Genomic DNA, 26,419 nt, shown 5'->3' on the forward strand with positions numbered 1-26,419 from the left:
ACGAAGCCTTAATCCATCAATTCTTAATTCTCATATGTAAGATGTTTATGGATAATTTTACCCATTACAAATATTTTTTAAACCCTTGACAACTTTATGGTCTGGACGTTCATATTTAACAATGTAAATGTTTACACGGTTAATATGGATATTAATGTGCGCTTCACCCTATTATTATTAGGATTATTTTGATAATTATGTCACTCATAGAACTTATTGGAACATAAAAAAATAATTTAAATTAAGTGAAATATAAGTAGATAATGATGTATTTATAAATAAATACCTAAATTTTTAAAACATCTATAAGAGTGCTGCTATTAGCACCTACCAAAATTCTTTGAACCCCCAATTTCTTTGGACCCCAACCTTAAACCCTAAATTTTAATAATATTTTTTTGGACACCATACTTATTACCAAATCTATCCATATTCATAATATTTTCACAATGAAATGCACACCCACCTAATTTTCCATCCCTCTCCTTCCCTGACTCACTCAATCTTTAGAGTTTGGAACTTTGGTCCAGTACAGTTCCTGCAATCTCCCCATTGCGTAAGGATGGTAATTCACTCTCATACCCTTCTTCACTACTGTCCCATCTGGCAACACGTCGTTCTTTAAAGCTTGTTTTCCGTCAATGGGGATGGGTAGGCAGAGTCTCATGGTCTTGCTCAGCGACGTGTGTGTGTAAACCATGTCTTTCACTTCTTCGTAGATCGGAGTTTCGGATTTCTCATTGATTTCTTTGAGAATCTCAGTTTCTACATCTAGGTTTTTGGAGACAAGTTAGAATAATCAGATTAAAGCTTTCATCTAAATGCCCTGAATTCAAGAATCTCAATAGGAGATCAGCAGATTCGAGTGATGATTTTGAATTTGTTCACCACTGTGTAACCGAAAAAATGTATTTTGTTCAGAACTGTTTTGTCGAACAATAATGATCCTGTCAGCACTGTATGTCCGAACAAAATTTGTTTATCACTGTGTAACTTGAATCCATTCCAATTCACAACTTAAAATAACATGAATTAAATCCATTCAAAATATATAACTTAAATTCATTCCAATTCATTCTTTTCCATTCTAAGTTAGTTTAACAAAGAAAATTACATAACTGACTATCTGCATTAATGTTCGGAATCTATGTATTGAACGAAAGGATTATGTTCAGTACTGTATTATCGAACATAATTCTAACAGTCAACAAACCAATACCGAACAGCTCGAACGAAACAAGAACGATCGAAAACGACCGAGAATGTTAATACAAGACAGATAAACTTATGAATGGAATGCCGGTTTCACTATAATTGTTGTCCTCGTCCTCCATTGCTCTACACAGTAAAATAAGTGATGAAGTATACGTTATACTTGAAGTAAAACTTTCAAGTTCAATAGCGTTGATGATGGTGATGAAGATGACACATTCAAGATTTAAGATGAGTATAAAAAATAATAGATTTAGGGTTTATATTAGTTGGTTATGAAAAGTAATAGGTTTAGGGTTTACAAACATGAAATACGTATAGTTGGAGTTGGAGGTGGGGGTTCAATATTATAGAGTATTAGTTCTTATTGATAGGTGAGTGTTTCATTTAATAATGTCTTTTAATGTAATTTTACTTTAGGGTATAATTGTAATAAAAAAAATTATAAAATGGAGGATCTAAAGAATTTTGGCAGGTGCTAATAGCAGCATTCCATCTATAAATGTACTTACCAAGGAAAATTACACAATAGGGTATTTAAAAAATAATAATTACATATAGATGATAAATTTTAACAATATCAATAATTAAAGTCATAAGTTTTTCTTTTTGCTTGAGACACTTATTAATTTATCCCCCTAATAATATGTCTGACAAATGTCAAATTTTGATTTGGCGAACATTCTATATTTGGGGTCTAACCTCAATGTCACATCATTAAGAGTCATTTAGGGATAATAAATTACGGAAATATAGCACTGTTGTTTCAAAAAATGTGTAATTATTTGTTCGAAAATATATTGATTGGTAATTTTTTTTTCTAGGGACATTTATTTATAAATTTCTTTTCACCTACCTAATTCAAATTATTTTTTTATATTTCAATAAGTTCTATGCGTAACATAATTATCAAAATATCCCTAATAATAATAGGATAAAGCACGCATTAATATTCACGTTGACAGTGTGAATGTTGCATAATGTGAATATTTATACTGTCAAATTTATTTAATGTGAATGCTCACATCACCAAGTTGGTAAGGGTTCAAAAAATATTTATAAGGATATAATTGTTCATAAAATACCTTTAATATGAGAATTAGAATTTAGTTGATAAAATGTCTAAAATAATAAAACTTATTAAAATATAAGAATATCTTATGAACTAATTGTGATATAAGTACTTAAAAATGATTTTCTAATAAATTTATTTATTTATTTAACTTAAAAAGTAAATTATGTGTGAATAAATTTAAAAAAAAATCAAAAAAATATAAAAAATGATAAAAGTATTAAATATATATATTTGTATTTACTAAAAAAACTTTATTTTTTTTTCATAAAATTTATATTTTATAAGATCAATGTTACCTGCCTACACTTTCGTCTACAATGATGTGGTAAGGGAGTTGGGTCTTGTGTCATTCAGGTTGTGTTTGATTAGACGGACTAGATAAGGGGATTAGAATTCATCGAACTTGAATCCTACGACTGTGAATTCCCCTGACTATGTTGGATTGGATGTGTATCCCGAGTTTGTTTTCTCATGGGATTAGATGGCTGTAAAGGATTATTTTTAGTGAATCTAATATTTGGTTGGACGGACTGGATAAGGATAAATGAGCAAAATACTATTTTACCCATTTTCAATTGTTTACTAAGTAATAGTAATATTAAACATATCTTTAATATTTTAATTATTTTTTGTTAGATTAAATAAAAAAATATTTTATTTTATTTTATTTTTTACACAATTAAATAAATTTATTTTTAAAAAATTAAATAAATAAAATATCAATTAAAATATATGTTATTTTTTAATTAAAATTTTAAATAAATTTATATTAAAAAATAATAAAATTAAATAAAACATCTATTAAATTTTAAATAATGAAATTAAATAAAATATAAACAAAATTTTAAAATAAAATATCAATAAAATATCTATAAAAAATTATTTTAAAAAATTAAATAAATAAAACATCAATAAAAAGTTAAATAAAATTATTTTATTTTTAAATTGAAATATTTAAATTTTATTAAATTTTACTAAATATAATACATAATTAAATAGTAGATAATCAAAATGGTCATTTTACTACTTAAGCTCAACAGTAAATAATCCTATGAAAATTGTCCTACGCCCCCTCAGACAGTGTAATCCCACACATGTGGGATAAAGAGTCTGACCGGACTCCATGTCTGGTGGACTAAAAAAAACAAACGCTGAACTATTTGGTTATAATGGATTACAATCCAAACAGTAAGTAATTCCTCAATCAAACACACCTTAATGTATAACAAATTAAGAGTTAACACATATACTAATACCACATCATTGCATACAATTATGTATCTCAAATATTTTCCATTTTTTAAATATAACTGGATTAAGTGAATTTAAAAACAAAACAAAATAATTAAAATATTTATAAAAAAAAAAGTATGAAATACAAAAGTGAGTAGCAAATACCCATCCCTTAGGACCAAAGTGAGAAGAAACCCGTATTTTATGGGTGAAAGTGTAATTTAACTTTATTAAAATCACGTTTTCCGTTTTTTTGCCAAATCACTCCTCTCTCTCTCTCTCTCTCTCTCTCTCTCTATCTAAGCTCTGAGAAGCGGAAATGGCGAACCTGAGAAATAATAATTACAGAGAATCAACACTGTCAAATCATTCAAATGCTTCGAATTCAGGTACTGTCTCTCTTCTTATACTCTCCTCTTATATGAACTTTCTTCGTAACCTGAAACTCCAAAAACAGCTCAATTCAAAAGTTTCAAATCCATGAACTTTTACCAATGTTATATTATTATTATTATTTTTATTTTTCAAGTGAATTATTTCAATTTCTTAGTTTGATTTTGAATTTATTCGATGTAAGTCACATCCTGATTTTTTGAAGATATTCAAATTTCAGAAGTTTTAATCTGAAACTAAGAGAACTCTTAATAAACGCATTTATCTAAATTTTGATTCAATAGCCAAAAGGTTGAACTGAATTGTTTTATTATATGAGCGATTTGTGGAACATTTGTTGCTTAGATGTTGCAATAAACTTAAATTTAGTTGATTATGGGGTATGAAGTTTGAGATAATGGAAGTTGTACATATTTGCACTCTTTGGATGAATAAATTCAATACACTAAAGTTTTTAAATAATATATGAATCAGTGTATGGTATGTGATTTGTCACATTATTCGAGATTTTCACATTCCAGATTCTGAAACTTTTCAAAATTCATAATAGAAGTTCTGTAGTTTGATTTTGATTGGTTAATTATTAGGGACAAGCTTTTGTCAGTTTCTTAGCTTTTTCTTGCCTCTTTGAGATGTAAATTATGAGTTTTCTGAGTACTTGAGCTTTTAAGTATAGATGTTGAACTTTTAACGCATAATGTGACTAAATAGTTGTTGAATATTGACACAGTTCTGAAATTTAGGCTTCAAATGAACTTAATCCTTGTAAGATTATTGCTTATGGATGACAAAAATATATTAGTTTTTTGTAATTTTGAGAAAAAACTTGTCAGATTTGGTTAAGTTGTGCTTGAAGTTGCTTTTGAAAATGGTTGGTTGATTTTCCTTTCTTTTTTTTTTTGGTTTTTTTGTTTTGTAATATGCATTTTCATTTGGAATTTCACTTTATTTTTTGTCACTTTTTTTATTTTCTTCTTCTTTTTTTCTTTTTCACCTTTTGAGTCTTGTTTTGATGACTTTGTTCTTGTTGGATTATTGAGATATGGGTTTAGGGTATCATTCTACAAACATTCTCTTATTGACTAGTCCTGCAGTTAAGTTGGGATCCTTGGAAGCTGACTAGTTGACCAGGAGGCTAAACCACAATATTAGGTAGGTATTACATTGGTCTTGATGTTTGTCAAGGGACATGCAATGCTTTAATGCCCCGAGCCTATAATTTGAATTCTTTTTGTCACAAGTAGGAAAACACAAACACTAGTGTAAACAAGTGAGTACAAAATGCGAGCAAGGTTAGTTATTGGCTGATGTATTATTTTTTACTAAGTTTGGATCCTCAGCCATGTTGTGTCCTTCCTGGTTAGCAATCATTTAGACTTTGCAAACCTGTAATAATTAGTTGATAAAGCTTGCATTTCTCTTCATTTTATGATTTCTTATCTGTATCATGTGCCTACAAAATCTGGTCGTAGATTTTGTTTCTATGCTCCACTATCTTCTCATTTGATATTGGAAAGAGTGAATCATTTCAAACTGGTAGGATATATTGTAATGAACTATGAGTACCTTGCCTGTAATTCCCCAGTCAGCTTGAAATTTCGAAACTTACAACTAAGAGTTTTAACTAATTCAATAAGATATTCACCATAATTGCTTACTTTAATATATATAATGGTGATTATTTGTAGTAAATATTCTGCTTGGTCCTCAATTCCTCATTTGCTCATGGATATCAGGCTTTCAAGGGTTCAAAAGTCATAGATTGCTGATTGTCATGCTGCTTGATCACGGGAAACTGAATTATTCCTTGTTGATATTAATATAATATACCATATTTCCTCTTTCTTAAGTCCTATGTAGAGGAGACAATGTGCTGTTGATTTCATTATACTGCTACCTTCTTGTTGGCAGATTTCCTCTGAAGAGGAGGTCATTTCATGTCTCTGATACATAGGCTTGGCATCCTTTGGAGTAAATTTTGTAGATACTTTGTTGTAGATCTTGTATTCAGAACATTGATACCAACATCATCTGTATGGTCTAGAAACTTTTCCAATAACATGTGAACTGCTACTTTTTTTTGTTGTTTTTATTTGTTTATTTATTTTTGTATTTAAATTGGGAGTTGAAAACTCTAAGCTGCAAAAAAATTGGCCATAAACAAGCATTTTTTGTTTGTAACTTCACCAAATTATCTGCATGAGATTTATCTTGTTTCATTTAATGCAGGTGTTGCAGGGGTTTGTATGATGAGTAACACATGGAAAGATGAGCAGCACCCACCCTTCATCAACTTCATCTCCTCTTTCCTTAGTGCAAATTCTTTCCGGCTTAACTTTGTCCCAATTGCCCCTGTAATTGCCTTCCTATGCTCATTTTTAGCAATAGAATGGCTGATCAATTGACTGTAAAGTTTGTTATTTGTAGGATTTTATTTTCAACTGTGGGGGTTTGTCGGTGGCTTTCATGTTTGTAACAAACTGGGATTGCAACGACTCGTCGCCTATCTTTTGCAGGTGACCTGTTGTTTCTGATTTGTTCCTCTTGTTTTGTGCTCTACTTATTGTGGTCTGTTTGGTACAGAGTTCAGAAACTGAAGGGGCAGTTTGCAAACCTCTATGTGGTTGTTACTCTCCCAACAAAGGAGCAAAATGATTCCTTTGTTTGCTCTTATTTCAAGTGAGTTTTCTGTGCAACTGCTCAAATTGATTTATTGTTAGCAAGGTTCTATCTGATTTTGAAGAACTTCAATTCTGTTTTACCTTGGCAAAGATATGGAATGGAGCTTGGTGGGCCAATATTTGTGCCAGTTCAAGACTTAGAGATGGGTTTTGAGAAAATTTTGAAGATTGCACATGCTCGTGGGGGTAATACCCTATTCTCCAAAGCTCACTATGACAAATCCTTTAAGGTGATTCTTTAACATGACAGCCTATATTGCAGTATGTAAGAGGCAGGATGCTGTATCTAAATTGAAGGATGAGGTAAGTCGGTTGGACTTAATTTTTTGGAGAAATTACATACACACAAAAAGAAGAAAAAAAAAAGAGAGAGTTTGACCTTTGTAACAAATTAAACCTTGAATTTTTAATTTCTTTAATTGAAACCCTAAACTTTTAAATTGAGCACAATTCCAATCATTTGTAATCCCCGTTAAGTTGTCTAACAGAGGATTGCAATACACATGGCATTTTGTCTTTCACTCTTTTCCATTGATATGAGTACCAACTTTAAACTTGAACACACCATATCTTAACCATCATTTATCAACCATTCATTAGATCATAACCACCCATCATCAACATGACTATATAGGATCATGCCCCTTCCATTCCCCCAGCCATTGCCTCCTCTCCTTCCCATTTACACTGCCACTGCCCCCTCCCTTTCCCCCTTCCCCCGCTACTTGGAAAAGACCAAAACCTTGATTTGGTTTTTGGTTTGTTCTCTGCATGTGGCTCGTTGTGTTTGAAGCAACTCCGCCGGGGTTGTTAACAACTCCGCCGGTCCCAAGCCCGGGTTAAGGAGGAGGGTTGTGTGTTAGGTAGCCGACAGCCAACACGTAAAAAAGCCGCTCGGATCCCTTATGAAAATGAATCCTACTTTGAATCGTTTAAATGCTAGGTCGTTCCCCTCAAGTGACCCGTTGCGCCTGCCTCCAGGTGTTTCGAAAACTGAGCAAGGGGCGCCGCGTCGACGCCTGGGTGCGGTGAAAAATGGGCAAAGGTTTCTGCGCTTTTCTGGACGAGCGCGGGTAAAGAAGCTAGTCCAAGACTATAGGTTTAGGGTAGCCACTTGGAACATAGGAACCTTAACTGGTAAGACGATGGAATTGGTAGATGTTATGATTAGGAGGAGAGTTAGTATAGCTTGCATACAAGAAACTAAGTGGACGGGAAGGAAAGTTAGGGAAATTGAGGATACCGGTTTTAAACTATATTATAGTGGTAAGGATAGACGCAGGAATGGTGTAGGAATCATAATTGCCAAGGGTCTTGTGGAAAGTGTAGTGGCGGTCACTAGGAAAGGAGATAGGTTATGTAAAAATTGATGTATTATTGATTGATATTGATTGATATATATTACAATGATTCATGATTCCTATATATAGAAGAGGGTGAGTGTGTAGTAGGTAAGGAGTAGGTGAAGTGGAGGTGGTAGTGGTATAGTGGGTTAGGTTTAGTGGAGTAGGTGAGATGGTAGTGGTGTAGTGGGTTAGGTTTAGTGGAGTAGGTTTAAGTGGGTGAAGTAGGTGATAGGTTTTAACAGCCCCCCGCAAACTCAAGGGGGATAGGAACTAACCAACTTGAGTTTGGAGAGAGTTACAAAACAAGAAAATACATAAAAATAAAAAAGGATAGGAGACACTGTATGGTCGTGTCAGACCGTTGGTGAAGACACTGTATGGTGGTGTCATAACGTTGTAGAGGACACTGTATGGTGGTGTCATAACGGTGTAGAGGACACTGGATGGCGGTGTCAGACCGATGTAGAAGACAGTTTATGGGGTCATGTCGGACCGTTGTAGAAGACAGTTTATGGGGTCATGTCGGACCGTTGTAGCAGACACTGTTGTGACAGTTGTGGTGACAGTTTACGGAGTCTTGCTGGACCCTTGTTAGAAACTAACCGGAATCAATGTCGGGACAGTTTACAGAGTCTTGTCGGACCCATAAAGGAGCTAACCGGAATCAATGTCGGGACAGTTTACAGAGTCTTGTCGGACCCATGAAGGAGCTAACCGGAATCAATGTCGGGACAGTTTACAGAGTCTTGTCGGACCCTTGTAGAAACTAACCGGAATCTATGTCGGGACAGTTTACAGAGTCTTGTCGGACCCTTGTAGAAACTAACCGGAATCTATGTCGGGACAGTTTACAGAGTCTTGTCGGACCCTTAAAAAGTCGCACCCTCAAAAGGTGTGCCCAATCTGTCAAAAGGCGTGCCATCAAAAGGCGTGCCAAATACATAAAAAGGCGTGCCATCAAAAAGCGTGCCCAATTCATCAAAAGACGAGCCATCAAAAGGCGCGCCAGACACGCGGTGATGCACGTGATCGACAGTGCGCGTGTCGGCCTCTTCGTCATGTTCTATATAAATCAATGCGGAGGCTGAGGCAGAAAACCTGCTAAAATCTTCTGAAAAAACTCTTCCTTGCCTGAGAGAGAAACTCTGTAATACTCTGTAACCAACCCGTCTCTGAAACACTCAGCAACATGGCCTCTTCTTCCCGTCCAGCTACCCAAAACATGGCCTCCTCTTCCCGTGGTCTGCTCACGCTCTTTCCAGAACTGAACGAGCCCACAAGAGAAATAACTGGTGCGGTGGCCAGTGAACCTCAACCAAACACCTCTGGTTTTGCTCCGTTGAACTTTCCGATGCGGTCGGTGGAGCAAAAAATGGCAGTGCAGTCAGATGTGGAGGCCAATCAGTATACCTTGAAGGCATGTGTGGAAAGCATGACGGCGGTCACAAACTTGTCAAACCGGCTGCAGAGTAGGACAAATGAGGTGCAGCATTTAAACGCCCAACTGGCTCTGCTCCAACGCATGTATAAGGATGCGCGAGCAGAGATAAGTGTGCTGAAAGCAGAAAATAAGGAGCTGAAGCGGAAGGCCACCGTAATGTTCCGATTTGGAGGTCCGCCATATGCTGCAGTGGAGGAGTATGGGGGAGTGATCATGCCCAGTGGAGTGGGAAACACGGAGGCAACACCGGCAAGGACCGCCCAGGACGGAGGCAAGAAGAAAAGACCGGCGGCAGAGTAGAGAAGAAAAATCCCACCTGTGAATGTGGTTGTTTGTTTGTATTTGTTTTTATTTTTATTTTTATTTTTATTTTTTGTATGTGGAAACATGGTGATCGGGGTGAGCCCCGACATGAATAAATTATGGTTTGGTGTGCAAAGCTATATGGTATGAATGGAATTTGAAAAAGATTAAAAATAATGTGAAAGAAAACTAAAGAAAGAAATAATAAAAATATATTTGAAATCAAAATGAAAGATGGGGAAATAAGGAAAGTGGTTTGGAAGTGGAAAGATGAGAGAGAGAGAGAAAGTGAATTTGTTTGAGAGAGAATAGTTACTGCTGACTGTGAGCTGTATGAAGTACTTGGACCAGCTTTTCAAAAACAGAATAGTTACTGTGATTGGGAAGCAGAAAAGACTCAGACTGAAACTGAAATAGCTATTGAGATGCCTGAGGTAATGGACAGTAGTAGCCTGTTGACGGCAGACTCTGGCTCGGAGCATCTTCTGGAAGCAGTGGTAGCTAATGTTTGCCGTGGTGGAACTGATGTCAAAAGTGAGAAATCATTCTGTGAATCAGTGAAGTCCCTGTTGACTACTGAAAAATATGCCACAGCCAACCTGTGATAAGCTTACTGTTGGTTCGGCGGTTGGTTTCATTTGATCAGTCTTTCGTGGAAAAGGAGGCAATGCACTGCTTGAGCTCTGAAGCATGTGGTGTGAGCTCTGGAGAAAATTGCAGGCCTAGGCCAAGGGACAGACAATTGATCCAAGATCGCATCAAGGAGCTAAGAGACCTTGTACCCAATGGATCAAAGTGCAGTATTGATTCACTGCTGGAGCGCACAATCAAGCACATGCTCTTTATGCAAAGCATCACTAAGCATGCTGAGAAACTGGGCAGTGGAAGTGGGCAGTCACATGAAAGTTTGTCCAATAATGATAGAGAATATCAACATGAATGGGCAAATGCTGATTGAGATGTTGTGTGAAGACTGCACCCATTTTCTTGAAATAGCAGAAGCCATTAGGAGCTTGGGTCTGACAATTTTGAAAGGTGTAACAGAAGCCTGTGGCAAGAAAACCTTGATGTGTTTTGTGGTTGAGGGGCTCAGATTTACAGTTCCGGCGAACGATTCGTCGACGAAGTGGTTCGAGAACTACAACGAGTCGTCGACGAAGTCCGAGAGCCATTCGAGCTCAGCTACAACATCACTGGGGACGGAGAGGTCGTCGGTGAAATCAGTGGATTGATTGAGATTGGGAGCATTGCCTCACACATGACTAGTTGCACAAATCTTTGTTGATTTTATCAGCGGAATGGGTTGAGGTCCGGCGGGCGGCCAAGGCGAGGTTGCCGCCCGCCGGTGAAGCGACAAATACTAAGTTTTTTAACCTTGCTCTGATACCATGTAAAGATTGATGTATTATTGATTGATATTGATTGATATATATTACAATGATTCATGATTCCTATATATAGAAGAGGATGAGTGTGTAGTAGGTAAGGAGTAGGTGAAGTGGAGGTGGTAGTGGTGTAGTGGGTTAGGTTTAGTGGAGTAGGTGAGATGGTAGTGGTGTAGTGGGTTAGGTTTAGTGGAGTAGGTTTAAGTGGGTGAAGTAGGTGATAGGTTTTAACAGGTTATACTAGTTAAACTAGTCATTGGAGGGAATATAGTGAACATTATTAGCGCAGTTAAAAATTGATGTATTATTGATTAATATATTGATACAAGATTGATTAATTACAATTCCTATACAATCTATATATAGAAGAAAATGTGGTAGTAGGTGTAGTGGAGGTGATAGTGGGTTAGGTGAAGTGGAGTGTGTGGTGAAGTGGAGGTAGGTGAAGTGGAGTGTGTAGTGGAGTAGGTGAAGGTAAAGATGGGAAATTCTAACAGCCCCCCGCAAACTCAAGGAGGAGAGAAACTAACCAACTTGAGTTTGGAGAGAGTAACAAAACAAGAAAATACATAAAAATAAAAAAGGATAGGAGACACTGTATGGTCGTGTCAGACCGTTGGTGAAGACACTGTATGGGGTGTCATAACGTTGTAGAGGACACTGTATGGTGGTGTCAGACCGATGTAGAAGACAGTTTATGGGGTCATGTCGGACCGTTGTAGAAGACAGTTTATGGGGTCATGTCGGACCGTTGGAGAAGACAGTTTATGGGGTCATGTCGGACCGTTGTAGAAGACAGTTTATGGGGTCATGTCGGACCGTTGTAGAAGACAGTTTATGGAGTCTTGTCGGACCCTTGTAGAAACTAACCGGAATCTATGTCGGGACAGTTTACAGAGTCTTGTCGGACCCATAAAGGAGCTAACCGGAATCAATGTCGGGACAGTTTACAGAGTCTTGTCGGACCCTTAAAAAATGCACCCTCAAAAGGTGTGCCCAAGTTTTCAAAAGGCGTGCCATCAAAAGGCGTGCCCAATCCATAAAAAGGTGTGCCGGACATGATGATGGCGAGGCACGTGGGCGCCTTGGCTTTCGTGCCCGTTTGTCGGCTGGTGGCAAGAGGCGCGCGATGCGCGTGGCTGCCTCGGCTATTTAACCATGACAGAGCCTGAGGCCGAGGCAGAAGCAAAAAAACTGCGAAATCCTCTGTAAAACTCTTCGTTGTGCTGAGAGAGAGAGGCTGTAACACCCTGTTGCCCAGAAAAATGGCCTCGTCCTCGTCTTCCCGTGGACTGCTCACCCTCTTTCCCGACCTCAACGAGTCAACGAGAGAGAGAACTGGTGCGGTGGCACTGGAACCTCAACCAAACATCGCTGGGTATACTCCGTTGAACTTTCCGATGCGGTCTGTGGAGCAAAGAATGGCAGTGCTGTCGGATGTGGAGGCCAATCAGTATACTTTGAAGGTATGTGTGGAAAGTATGACGGCGGTCACAAACCTGTCGAACCGGCTGCAGAGTAGGACAAATGAGGTGCAGCAGTTAAACTCCCAACTGGCTCTGCTCCAACGCATGTATAAGGATGCGCGAGCAGAGATAAGTGTGCTGAAGGCGGAAAATAAGGAGTTGAAGCGGAAGGCCACCGTTATGTTCCGATTTGGAGGTCCACCATATACTGTAGTGGAGGAGCAGGGAGTAGTGATCGTGCCCAATGGAGTGGGAAACACGGAGGCAACACCGTCAAGGGCCGCCCAGGACGGAGGCAAGAAGAAGAGACCGGCGGCAGAGTAGAGAAGAAAAAATGCCGCCTGTTGATGTGGTTGTTTGGGTTTTGTTTGTGGTTTTTTTTTTTTTTTTTTTTTTTTTTTTGTAAAATGGTGATCGGGGTTGATCCCCAACATGAATAAAATGAGTTTGGTGTGCAGTGCTTCTTCTTCTTTTCTTTCTTTTTTTTTTTTTTCTTTTTTTTTTTTGGTTTGAAAATAAAAGAAAATAAATTTGAAGAAAAGTATGTGAATAAAATTGAAGAGAAATGTGTGAATGTGAAAGGAATAAAAAAAAAATAAAAAAAGAAAAGTGAGATTTAAATTTGTTTGGTCGAGTCCTACCACTAAAGGGAAAGTAAGATGATGGGTGTGCAAACCAGTTGGTGGTTCGATGTCTTTTTAAAAGATGGAGTAAAATAAATATAAAGAAAAGAAAGTGGAGTGGGCAACAGGAGTGTAATAAAAAAAAAAAAAAAAAAAGTATAGGTTGAGCATCGTGGGGAACAGGAGTGAGCTGTTGGTAAAAGTCATAAATGGCTTTTGCTAGTGGTAGGGCCCACCAGCAAAAGAAAAGGCAAACAGGTTGTTGATATGGGCAATGTGATTTAGAGTGGGGCTATCCGTGGACTCATCATCACTGTAAGAAGAAAGTTCACAGTCTTCTTGGGGCCTCTAAGGAGTACCGTGTTCTGCCCAAGTGGAGCTCTGAGGGCCAATTGATCAAATGTCAGGCACTCACCTTAGAAGCAAAGAAAGGCAGGTCAGTGATGCATGACTGCACAAATGCACACTCTACAACATCTAGAACCCCATTAAGACCCTTCAAGCAAGCATCAGCAAAAAATAGCTCCAGCATAGGCCATTGAGAGTGTAGCTGAACCCATTTACCTCAGATCTGGTGTTGATGTGGCTGATATCGGCGGCGACGCCGGGGGTTGCGGCGATATCATAGAGGGAGAGCTTGGAGACGAGTGGGTTCAGCTTCATCAGCAGCGCAAGCGGCTGCCCGATGCTGCCGGCAGCTCTCAAGACGGCTACCTTACGCTCCGGAGCTGAGTTCGATGAGTAGAAACGACGTAGGAGATGAGTAGATGAGGCACCTGTTGTACACCATCTCAGAGTTGCCAGAGAAGTTTGGTAATCGATCAGTGGTGAATGCCGAGGTTGAGGCCTGAATATGGTACGGAAGTTAAACAGTCCACATTTTTCCTGTTAAACTCTTCCATAGCTTTCTCATATTGTGCTTGCATCTTGGTAGTTTTTCACTGCAAGTACCTTTCTCCTCGGTCAAGAGGGCTTGAGCGTGGGATTCCGAGGCAGAGTCCTCGGAGACGATTGAACAGCGAAGAGAGAGAAGATCGATTCGCGAAAGTGAGTAGTGAAATTCACTGAGATACTACTTACAGAGAGAGAGAGAAGATTTGGACAATGATTGAGGTCCGGCGGGCGGCTAAGTCGAGGTTGCCGCCCGCCGGTGAAGCGAAAAAAAATACTAAGTTCTTAACCTTGCTCTGATACCAAGTTAAAAATTGATGTATTATTGATTAATATATTGATACAAGATTGATTAATTACAATTCCTATACAATCTATATATAGAAGAAAATGTGGTAGTAGGTGTAGTGGAGGTGATAGTGGGTTAGGTGAAGTGGAGTGTGTGGTGAAGTGGAGGTAGGTGAAGTGGAGTGTGTAGTGGAGTAGGTGAAGGTAAAGATGGGAAATTCTAACAAGCGCATACGCCCCTCGAGTAGGGTTAGATGACCAGACTAAGAGGGATTTTTGGGAGCAAATGGATAAGATCTTACAGGAGATACCCGTAGGAGAGAACCTGGTTATAGGTGGAGATTTTAATGGCCATGTGGGCATAGATAAACTAGGTTATGAAAGGGTGCATGGTGGATACGATTTTGGTGACAAAAATGAGGCTGGAGAAAGCATCTTAGATTTTGCGTTGGCTTCTGACCTGGTGGTGGTCAATACTATGTATAAGAAGAGGGAGGAGCATTTGATAACCTTTAAGAGTGGATTAGTTAAGAGTTAAATAGATTACTTCTTAGTGGGAAAAGTGGACCGCCTAAAATGCAATGATTGTAAGGTGATTCTTGGAGAGAGTCTGGTTTCTCAACATAGAATTTTGGTACTAGATTTATATTTTAGAGGGCAATACCAAGCTAAGAAGGATGGTGGGCGTCGTAGGACGAGATGATGGGACCTAAAAGGGGATAAACTAGAAATATTTAAGAATCGAATGGATAAGGAAGGTATTTGGGACTTAGAAGGTGATGCTAACACTATGTGGAACTCGATGGCCAATTGTATGAGGAGAATCTCAAGGGAAGTGCTTGGAGAGTCGAAAGGAACGGGACCCAGCTCTAGGGGAACTTGGTGGTGGAGAGAAGAGGTTCAAGCGGTAGTTAAGGCAAAAAAAGAGTGCTTTAAAAAGTGACAGAAGGATAGAACTGAGGAAAACCTTAAGAGCTATAGATTGGCTAATAAGGAGGTCAAGAAAGTAGTGAGAGAGACCAAGTTGAAAGCATATGATGACCTATACAATAGACTAGATAGTAAGGAGGGAGAGAAGAGGGTATACGAACTTGCTAAGATACGGGAGAGGAAAACAAGAGATTTTAATCAAGTAAAGTGCATCAAGAGTGAGGATTCTAAGGTATTGATGAAGGATGATGAGATTAAGGAAAGATGGAAGAATTATTTTGAGAAACTATTAAATAAGGAACATGGAGGTACGACAATAAGGGAAGAAATAGCCAGTAATACGATAAACCAAGACTATAGGTTCTATCGCAGGATTAGGAACTTTGAAGTGGAATTTGCATTTAAGAAGATGAAATCAAATAAGGCTTTAGGACCTGATGATATCCCTATTGAAGTTTGGAAGTGTTTGGGTAAAAAGTGAGTTGGTTGGTTGACTAGGTTGTTTAGCAAAATTTTGTTGACTAGGAACATGCCAGATGAGTGGAGGAAGAGTATTTTAGTGCCAATCTATAAGAATAAAGGTGATGTCCAGAATTGTAACAACTATAGAGGAATCAAGCTAATGTGTCATATAATGAAAGTGTGGGAGAGGGTGATGGAACGCCGATTGCGAGATATAACAGAGGTGTCAGAGAATCAATTTGGGTTTATGCCTGGTAGGTCAACAATGGAAGCGATCTATCTTTTGAGGAGAGTAATAGAAAAGTAGAAAAAAAAGAAAAGAGACATTCATATGGTGTTTATCGACCTTGAGAAAGCATATGACAGAGTGCCCCGGGATATAATATGGTGGGTGTTAGAGAAGAAAGGGGTGACAAAAGGTTACATTGACGTGATTAGGGACATGTATGAAGGGGTGGTGACCACTATTAGATCGCCAGCTGGAGAGACAAATGAATTTCCTATCACTGTAGGATTACACCAAGGATCTACCTTAAGTCCTTATATTTTTGCTTTAGCTATAGACGAGTTGACGATAAATATTCAGGATAACGTGCCATGGTGCATGCTTTTTGCAGACAATATTGTGCTAGTGGATGAGACTAGAGAAGGAGTTAACACAAAATTAGAGATTTGGAGAAAAGCTCTTGAATCTAAAGGATTCCGGATAAGCAGAACTAAGACAGAATACATGGAGTGTAAATTTAGTAACAGTAACAATGAAAGCTGTTAGAATTTACCTACACCTACCACCACCTACTACCACACCTACTACACCTACCACCAATTTACCATCACCTACTCCTCACCTACTACCCAAACCCTCTCCTATATAATGAGCCACTCTGATTTGTAATATAAGATATCAAGATACATCAATAAATAATACATAATTCATTCTCTCTATTTCTATATACATCAATTTATTTTTTACATGGTATCAGAGCAGGTTTAGAACCTAATATTTTTTCGCTTCACCGGCGGGCGGCAACCTCACCTTAGCCGTCCGCCGGACAAACCCATCGATACTAACTTCACTTTCTCAGATAGTTCAGGGTGTGTCAGAGGGAGTTCAACTGCTTCTTTGATTTCCTGTATCTGAGCATCCAACCCACCTATATCAGCATACGATTCCAAAGGAGCCTTTTCAACCTTCATGACAGACACCATGGAATCAACTTCATCTTGAAGAAGCCCAACAACAGAAAGAACCTTATTATGCATCAAAATCGCGCAACCAGGCTCGAGCTGATCCTTGTCAACGAACGACAAAATCCCGACATAGTACTCCGGCCCCACCGACGACGACACGATGGCGTGATTCTCATCGATCAGCTCCTCGAGATTGCCAACGCTCATCGGCGAGCCTCGCAGATCGTCGACCTTAGATCGATCCTCCTCAGTCTTCTCCTCTTGGGGCTTCAATCTCTCCTTTTCATCGACATCACGAAGATTGAGCTTCGAGATCTGATATTCGGCGCTCGATTTCACTCTTCGCAGACTTCAAATTCTCAATTTCGCGGAGAACTCGAGCCGACTCACCTCCGTTGGCCTCCATTATTGCTCTATTCTCTCTGCTCAGACAGTGCGAGTAGTTTCACAGGGTTTTGAAGTTAGTGAGAACGAAGCTCATAATAAACCCAAAGTGAGAATAAAGGTATATGGGTTCGTGCACCCAGAATCCACGTGCGAACTGCTGGAAAAGGGTGTGTGCCCTTGGCAATTTGATCCAATCTTCCAGTTATAATAATAACCAACAACTCACTCTCTTTTTTTAATATTTCAACCCACTCTTTCTCTTGCCCCACATGGGCATGGCTCCCCCCACTCATTCTCTCTCTCCTATTTCTACTTTGAGCAGTGATTGATTTTTTTTTTTTTCTTTTTTATTTTCCTCTTCTTTTTTAAAACAAACATCATCATCTCATTTTTTTAAAAAAAAACCACTCTCTACGCACTAGCATCTTAATATTCTTTCTTTCTTCTGTTTTTTATTTTTCTTTCCCATTCACAGCCCCATGTGCACCATTCATCTTCTTTATTTATTTTCTTTATTTATTTATTTATTTATTTTATTATCAATTAAAAAAAAAAAAAAAAACAAACAAACAAACAAACACGAAGGAAGAAGACGAACTGCAAACTCATTTTATTCATATCGGGCCTCACCCCGATCACCATTTTACACAAAAAAAAAAAAAAAAAAAAAAAAAAACAACAACCACACCCACAGTGGGATTTTTGTTTTCCCTTCTCTATTCTACTGCAGGTCTCTTCTTCTTACTTTTATCTTGGGTGTCCCGTGCCAGTCCGGTCTCCGTGTTTCCTTGTCCACCGAGCACGTTCACTCCCCCAAACTCCTCCACTGCAGCATATGGAGGACCTCCAAATCGGAACATCACGGTAGCCTTCCGCTTCAGCTCCTTATTTTCCGCCTTCAGCACACTTATCTCTGCTCGCGCATCCTTATACATGCGTTGGAGCAGAGCCAGTTGGGAGTTTAAATGCTGCACCTCATTTGTCCTACTCTGCAGCCGGTTCGACAGGTTTGTGACCGCCGTCATGCTTTCCACACATGCCTTCAAAGTATACTGATTGGCCTCCACATCTGACTGCACTGCCATTCTTTGCTCCACCGACTGCATCGGAAAGTTCAACGGAGCAAATTCCGGGGCGCTTGGTTGAGTTTCCAGTGCCACCGCACCAGTTCTCTCTCTGGTTGACTCGTTGAGGTCGGGAAAGAGGGTGAGCAGCCCGCGGGAAGACGATGAAGCCATTTTCTGGGCAACAAAGTGTTACAGACTATTTTCTGGGCAACAGAGTATTACAGACTCTCTCTCAGCAAACGGAACTATCTTTCTCAGCAACACGAAGGATTTTTCAGAGGTTTCTCTCAGTTTTTTTCTCTGCCTCAGCCTCTGCCTTCGTCTTGGTTATATAGCCAAGGCAGACACGCGCATCGCGCGACGCATGCCGACAGACGACAAACGGGCGCGCAAGCCAAGGCGCCCACGTGCCTCGCCATCATGTCCGGCACACCTTTTGATGAATTGGGCACGCCTTTTGATGGCACGCTTTTTGATAAAATTGGGCACACCTTTTGAGGGTGCATTTTTTAAGGGTCCGACAAGACTCTGTAAACTGTCCCGACATTAATTTCGGTTAGTTCCTTTAAGGGTCCGACAAGACTCTGTAAACTGTCCCGACATTGATTCCGGTTAGTTTCTACAAGGGTCCGACAAGACTCTGTAAACTGTCCCGACATTGATTCCGGTTAGCTCCTTCATGGGTCCGACAAGACTTTGTAAACTGTCCCGACATTGATTCCGGTTAGTTTCTACAAGGGTCCGACAAGACTTTGTAAACTGTCACAACACCTGTCACAACAGTGTCTGCTACAACGGTCCGACATGACCCCGTAAACTGTCTGCTACAACGGTCCGACATGACCCCGTAAACTGTCCTACTACATCGGTCCGACATGACCCCATAAACTGTCTTCTACATCGGTTTGACACCCCCATACAGTGTCCTCTACAACGTTATGACACCACCATCCAGTGTCCTCTACACCGTTATGACACCCCCATACAGTGTCACCTATCCTCTTTTATTTTTATGTATTTTCTTGTTTTGTTACTCTCTCCAAACTCAAGTTGGTTAGTTTCTATCCTCCTTGAGTTTGCGGGGGGCTGTTAGAATTTACCTACACCTACCACCACCTACTACCACACCTACTACACCTACCACCAATTTACCATCACCTACTCCTCACCTACTACCCAAACCCTCTCCTATATAATGAGCCACTCTGATTTGTAATATAAGATATCAAGATACATCAATAAATAATACATAATTCATTCTCTCTATTTCTATATACATCAATTTATTTTTTACAAAAGCAGAGGAGAAGTGAAGATTGAGAATCAAGAATTGCCTAAGAGTGAACATTTTCGTTATTTAGGGTCGATTATCACAACAGCGGGAGAGATTGATGCAGATGTGGCCCATAGGATTAAGGCGGGATGGTGTAAGTGGAGAAGTGCGTCTGGGGTATTGTGCGATAAACGAATACCCACTAGACTAAAAGGTAAGTTTTATAGAACGGTTATTAGACCAACTATGTTGTATGGGACGGAGTGTTGGGCAATCAAGAAACAACATGTAGATAAGATGAGTGTGGCTGAGATGAGGATGCTAAGGTGGATGTGTGGTAAGACTAGACAAGATAGGATTAGGAATGAGTGTATTCGGGAATGGGTAGGAGTAGCACCGATAGAAGATAAGTTGAGAGATAATCGTTTGAGATGGTTTGGTCATATTCAACGAAGACCAATAGAGGCAGTAGTGAAGAGATGCGATGCTGTAACGGTAGATGGAAGTGTTAGGGGACGGGGTAGGCCTAGATTAACGTTGACTAGCGTTTTAAATAGAGATATGAATCTACTTAATTTGACTAATGAAATGACCTTTGATAGGGCCGCGTGGAGAAGAAGGTGTTAGAATTCACCACACCTACTACACCTACCACCAATTCACCCTTACCTACTACACTCCACCTACCACCTCCACTACCATCTTCACCTACTCCCAAATCCTCTCCTATATAAATCCTTGTAATATACACAACATTTATGTATCAATAAAGAACAATCAATAATAATACATCAGTTATGTTTTACATGGTATCAGAGCAGGTTTAGAATCTAATATTTTCGCTTCTCCGGCGGGCGGCAACCTCACCTTAGCTGCCCGCCGGACCTCAACCTAGTCTGCTAAAATTTTTCTACACATACCTTAAAATTTCCTTTCTTCCACCTGCTGAGTGCACAAACCACAGACAGCACACATACAATTCTCTCTCTCTCTGGTTTCATCAGAGCTCTTCATCAAACTCATCTTCAACTTGTTCACGTCCTCCAACGCTGCTTCTGATAATTGTTTGTTCTCTATCACCGCAGTCCCGGTCTCAGGTAAGGAGCTGTCTTTCGAGAAAGCAATCGTCAATGATCCAAGGGGTGATTGGGTAAAAAGAATAGAACCACCATCGGTATAGGTTCCAACTGCTTTCCACTAGGCAACACAATTTTCTGTAACCTTCTCTGAGTATTGTTGCCCTGTTAATGGCAAGATCATAGTCACCTGTGTGAACTTCTCAAAGGGACCGGAAACGATATCCCTGAAAAACTCGACGGAGTCCGTCAGCTCCTCTGTACTCTTGCCCTTCCATTTAACGGCAAGCGAGGGAATGGCGCTATCTTCGAGGTACACTCCGATGGCCGTGAACTTTATAAACTTCCCTTGGATTTCCAAACCCCTCTCTCCTGCGCCGCCGAGGAAGAAGGACTTGACCGTGCCCGGAGGTTTGACAGTGGGAGGGAGCTGCTTGTGGACCGACTCCCGCTGCTCTCCTCATGGCTTTCGATTGAGCAAGCATCTCATCATGATTCCGTTTCTCCAATATATCTCATCATAGTTCCACTTTACTACTTTGTTTCTTTCTTTTTAATTTATTTATTATTATTATTTTTTTTATATCTCTTCTTTTCAAACCGGCCGACACGCACATGCCTACATAGGCACTCATTCACCCCACTCCATTATCATATATTATAATATATTATACTCCATACTCTCCACTCACAGATTCACACACCCACTATCTCTTACAATAAGTTTTCATTTGTTTTTCCACCTACTATATTTTAATATGTAACCATATACATATCTATATTTTGACTTCAATTTCTTTTCTTTTTTCTCTTTTCTATCTATCATATATATTATTCCTATTATTATTATTATTAAACAAAAAAAAAAAAAAAAAAAAAAAAACCAAAGCCGAACAACCCATTGCAGGTTTTCACAACATCGTGGGCCACGCAACCTTTTTTTCATTATTATTTCTTTGCAAAAAAAAAAAAAAAAAAAAAAAAAAAAAAAACCAAACTCGTTTTATTCATGTCGGGGCTCACCCCGATCACCATTTTACACCAAAAAAAAAAAAAAAAAAAAAAACAACCACATCCACAGGCGGGATTTTTTCTTCTCTACTCTGCCGCAGGTCTTTTCTTCTTGCCTCCGTCCTGGACGGCCCTTGACGGTGCTGTCTCCGTGTTTTCCACGCCGCCAAGCACGTTCACTCCCCCATACTCCTCCACTGCAGCATATGGAGGACCTCCAAATCGGAACATCACGGTGGCCTTCCGCTTCAGCTCTTTGTTTTCTGCCCTTAGCACGCTTATCTCTGCTCGCGCATCCTTATACATGCGTTGGAGCAGAGCCAGCTGGGAGTTTACATGTTGCACCTCATTTGTCCTACTCTGCAGCCGGTTCGACAAATTTGTGACCGCCGTCATGCTTTCCACACATGCCTTCAGAGTATACTGATTGGCCTCCACATCTGACAGCACCGCCATTTTTTGCTCCACCGACCGCATCGGAAAGTTCAACGGAGTAAACTCCGGGGCGCTTGGTTGAGTTTCCAGTGCCACCGCACCAGTTCTCTCTCTCGTTGACTCGTTGAGGTCAGGAAAGAGGGTGAGCAGCCCGCGGGAAGACGATGAAGCCATTTTCTCGGCACCAGAGTGTTACACAGTGTCTCTCTCAGAAATCTCTCTCAGAAAACAGAGTGTTACAGATTCTCTCTCAGAAACCTCTCTCAGAATATCTCTCGCCGTTTTTCTCTGCCTCAGCCTCAGCCTCTGTCTTATAGCCGAGGCAGCCACGCGCATCGCGCGCTTTTTGACGCCGACAAACGGGCACGCCAACCAAGGCACTCACGTGCCTCGCCATGATGACTCCGGCACGCCTTTTGATAAAGTGGGCACGCCTTTTGATGGCACGCCTTTTGATAAAGTGGGCACGCCTTTTGATGGCACGCCTTTTGATGAATTGGGCACGCCTTTTGATGGCACGCCTTTTGACAAAATTGGGCACACCTTTTGAGGGTGCGACTTTTTAAGGGTCCGACAAGACTCTGTAAACTGTCCCGACATAGATTCCGGTTAGTTTCTACAAGGGTCCGACAAGACTCTGTAAACTGTCCCGACATTGATTCCGGTTAGCTCCTTTATGGGTCCGACAAGACTCTGTAAACTGTCCCGACATTGATTCCGGTTAGCTCCTTTATGGGTCCGACAAGACTCTGTAAACTGTCCCGACATAGATTCCGGTTAGTTTCTACAAACGGTCCGACATGACCCCATAAACTGTCTTCTACAACGGTCCGACATGACCCCATAAACTGTCTTCTACAACGGTCCGACATAACCCCATAAACTGTCTTCTACATCGGTCTGACACCACCATACAGTGTCTCCTATCTTTTTTTTTTTATTTTTATGTATTTTCTTGTTTTCTTCCTCTCTTCAAACTCAAGTTGGTTAGTTTCTATCCTCCTTGAGTTTGCGGGGGGCTGTTAGAATTCACCACACCTACTACACCTACCACCAATTCACCCTTACCTACTACACTCCACCTACCACCTCCACTACCATCTTCACCTACTCCCAAATCCTCTCCTATATAAATCCTTGTAATATACACAACATTTATGTATCAATAAAGAACAATCAATAATAATACATCAGTTATTTTTTACAGAAGGATTCATGGAGAAGAAGGTTTGTTTGTATTACTTATTTCTGCAGTAATTCGAAACTTGGCCTAAACTAAGAAATCTTTCTTTTTAATACAAGCTGGGGTTTAGAACACATTCTTTTTCAAGATGGTGGTTGCTGGGGAAGGGATGGGCTGTGGTAGGAGGTTGTGGTGGTGGTGAGGGTGGCAGAGATGGTTATGGAGTTTGTATATGTATATTGTATATTGCATGTATATGTGTATATATTCTTAATTGATAAAAATGAAGAGAGGAATTGACAAAATTGTCCCTTTTTTGTTAGAAGTTTTAACAGGGATGGACGGATGGTTGGAATTGCTCCCAATTTAAAAGTTAAGGTTTAGATTGAAGAAATTAAAAATTCAGAGTTTAATTGTTTCAAGGATCAAACCCGCAATTTTTGCCCCTCTAATTTTTAACTGCTGCTTATCTACTGGTATGGTGGTATGTTTTCAATCTCTATTTCTAAAGTACCTAAAACCTTTATTCTTGCAAAGAGGGAGAGATCAGTGCAAAGGATGGACGTTTTTCTCAGAGTGGTCACATCCATTCCTGGCATTAACAACCATGATGCAAATACGGTAATAAATTTCAATCCTGTTAACAACCCGCTTTGGTTTATACTTTTAGTTTTTAGGATTTATGCTATACCATCTTTTTAGTCCTTACCAATTTGGTTGGTCATGCAATGGTCTTAACAACCCCAGTAGGCCAGTTTGGTCGGCCAACATTTAGAGGTCGGTTGACCAAGACTGTCAGGTCTCTTGGCTGACCAAACCACATAGGTTGGTCAACCAAACTAAAGTTTCGAGAAGAGTTTTGTTGTACCTATAGCGTGGTCGATCAATTTAGAAACTTTGGTCAATCATTTTGGTAAACAAAATTTGACCCCATGAATACATGACCTTCCACATATCATAACATTGACGTAGTAGGAATTCTTGAGTGAACTAATTTTAAATGAAACTATATCTTTAGTTTGGCCACAAATTTCCCCCTAATCAGAATTAAAATGAGTGAGTTATAGCCTCAGTTCAGCAATCCTCCAGGCTGCAGCCCCACTCACAATCCTCAGTTTTCTTGGCTTTCTTCATACTCAAAAACTCTTTAGGCTGTGGCATATAAGCCGGGACCAGCCCCACTCACAATCTTCAGTTTTCTTGGCTTTCTTCATCCCCAAAAACTCTTTAGGCTCTGGCATATCAGCCGGGACTAAATCCTCTGCACCAAAGTTTGCAAACTGATTTTATTTTCATCGTATACATGAATTCATTAGAGAATCCACGTATGTGGTAAACATCCTCATTATTTGGGTTTGGAATGTTCAACTATTCGATTTCAATCTAGGATCTAGAAAGAGACAAAGGTTAGAGCGAACGTGTACATAATTTTTATTGTTAAGTCCTTCCTCCCGTCAAAGAGAAGAAGCGTACACATTTAGATTTTAGAATTTTACTGAATTTTGTTATAACCTCTGCATTCTTTTAATGATATGTTTGGCTTATTCCTGACATTTAAGTAATTTCCTCATCCTCTTTTAAATTGTCACAAGTGGAAACTTGAGTATATGTCGAGAAAACTGAGTCCACTTTTTTTCATATTTATTCTGGTTTGACATTTGCGAGTTTTAGATTCATTGAGTGTTTACTCTAAGTCTGCTTTGTGAAACATTTAAGTTAGTTGACTATATGTATAACTTCTTTGACTTCTTCCTTTTTCAGCTTAATCAAGCCATTGGTTCAATTGAAGCAATAGCTAAAGCATCCAAGGAATTTATCTTGGAAAATACAGACCTTTCGGCTGACAAAGCCGAGACGATAATGAGGTTTTTCAGAGATCCAAAGTTTTACCTCAGTGCCAAAATCGTTTGGCAGAAGATATAGTTTCAAACTCGACACAGCTGGAGTGAATACTCCACCAGCCTTAAGGTGTTCTATTCGAATTCTCATATTTTTTTCAAGAACTATGTTCCTCTGGTTTAAAATTATACTACATTTGAACCACTAATATAGCAATGTAAAATCTGAGCAACCAACTAATTTTATCCTAGTACATAAGGAGACTAAAAAATAAATTATTTTTTTAAAAAGCCACAGATTCTATTAACTGCAATTCTATCCTCATTTCTACCAGAAAGAATGAAAGGAGAGAAAAGAAAATACTCAAATAAGCTTTGATTGAGGAAGCTTTTTTTTCCAGCAATTCTTTTGTTTCTCTTGATTTTCCTGAGAACCAAACAGACATTTGAAGTTTGGGTAAATATCTGTAGATATTTAGTTCATCAGTTGCTGATTGAATTTTTTATGAGTTAAACACGCTAAACGTTCATTTTAATCAGTGTTCTTTCATTCTTATCTTATGTTCCATCTGCATTCTACTTTTCACATTCAAGTTATATCTCCTAAATTTTGATTTTTTTTTTTTTTTTTTTTCCCGCACATTTCAATCTGACAGGTGGTGGATTTTTATCAGAACATGATGTTGCTACTATTGAGGAAAAGGAATTTCAACTCTGTTATGAATGAAGGTCTGTTTGGAAACCAAGAAATCAGCTACTTGGATATGCACCTCTGCTCTGATCCTACAGGAATTCCGAGAATGAAAAATCATGTTTGGTGCTTCAAGAAAAATCGGAAAACACACCTTAGTTGTTGTTTTTTGTGAGGTTCTTGTTATATAATACACGATGATAAACTGCAAATTTAAACATTTGTAGTTTGATCCTTATTTGGTTTATCATAAAAATAAAACATTTTTTTTTGTCCTGCCAAGTCTTTACGATGAGCTTCTGTAAGGGAAAAGAAAATAGAATAGGGCAAAATAGGTTTTACCATTTCTAATTTGGATTTGGAGTACCTCATCCCCTCGCATTTAAAAGTAATTAAAGAATTCTCATTGATTTTGAGCTAAAATATAATGTTAATGTTGTTAATGAAAATTACGAAAGGACTTTTATTTTATTTATTTTTTATAGTCGATAATACTGTATTCTAAGAAGATAAACTCGAGCGTCAAATGCTAAAAAAT

General features: G+C 39.1%; 1 protein-coding gene and 1 pseudogene across 6 annotated transcripts; one reads left to right on the forward strand and one right to left on the reverse strand.

Annotated features, from left to right (window-relative positions):
* Positions 1 to 3,752: 3,752 nt before the first annotated feature.
* LOC114266885 (DNA ligase-like protein) lies at positions 3,753 to 26,157 on the forward strand. 6 transcript variants are annotated; one of them, XM_028207827.2, is made up of 10 exons: positions 3,801 to 3,909; positions 5,825 to 5,946; positions 6,143 to 6,267; positions 6,341 to 6,429; positions 6,497 to 6,592; positions 6,686 to 6,780; positions 6,857 to 6,897; positions 23,890 to 23,973; positions 25,114 to 25,320; positions 25,847 to 26,157. In XM_028207827.2, the coding sequence occupies exons 3-9, from the start codon at positions 6,160 to 6,162 to the stop codon at positions 25,273 to 25,275; spliced, it is 675 nt and encodes a 224-aa protein (XP_028063628.2). In that variant the 5' UTR covers positions 3,801 to 3,909; positions 5,825 to 5,946; positions 6,143 to 6,159; the 3' UTR covers positions 25,276 to 25,320; positions 25,847 to 26,157. The 6 variants fall into 6 exon arrangements, 5 of the variants coding, with proteins under 5 accessions (XP_028063626.2, XP_028063624.2, XP_028063627.2 ...); XM_082872633.1 differs by lacking the exon at positions 5,825 to 5,946 and adding an exon at positions 5,008 to 5,065 and having other exon boundaries at positions 3,805 to 3,909; XM_028207823.2 differs by lacking the exon at positions 5,825 to 5,946 and having other exon boundaries at positions 3,759 to 3,909.
* LOC145792533 (chalcone--flavanone isomerase pseudogene) lies at positions 20,569 to 21,625 on the reverse strand (annotated as a pseudogene).
* Positions 26,158 to 26,419: the final 262 nt, after the last annotated feature.

The sequence above is a fragment of the Camellia sinensis genome, chromosome 6 (assembly GCF_055761805.1).
Source record: "Camellia sinensis isolate YWXY chromosome 6, ASM5576180v1, whole genome shotgun sequence".
Classification (NCBI taxonomy): Eukaryota; Viridiplantae; Streptophyta; class Magnoliopsida; order Ericales; family Theaceae; genus Camellia; species Camellia sinensis.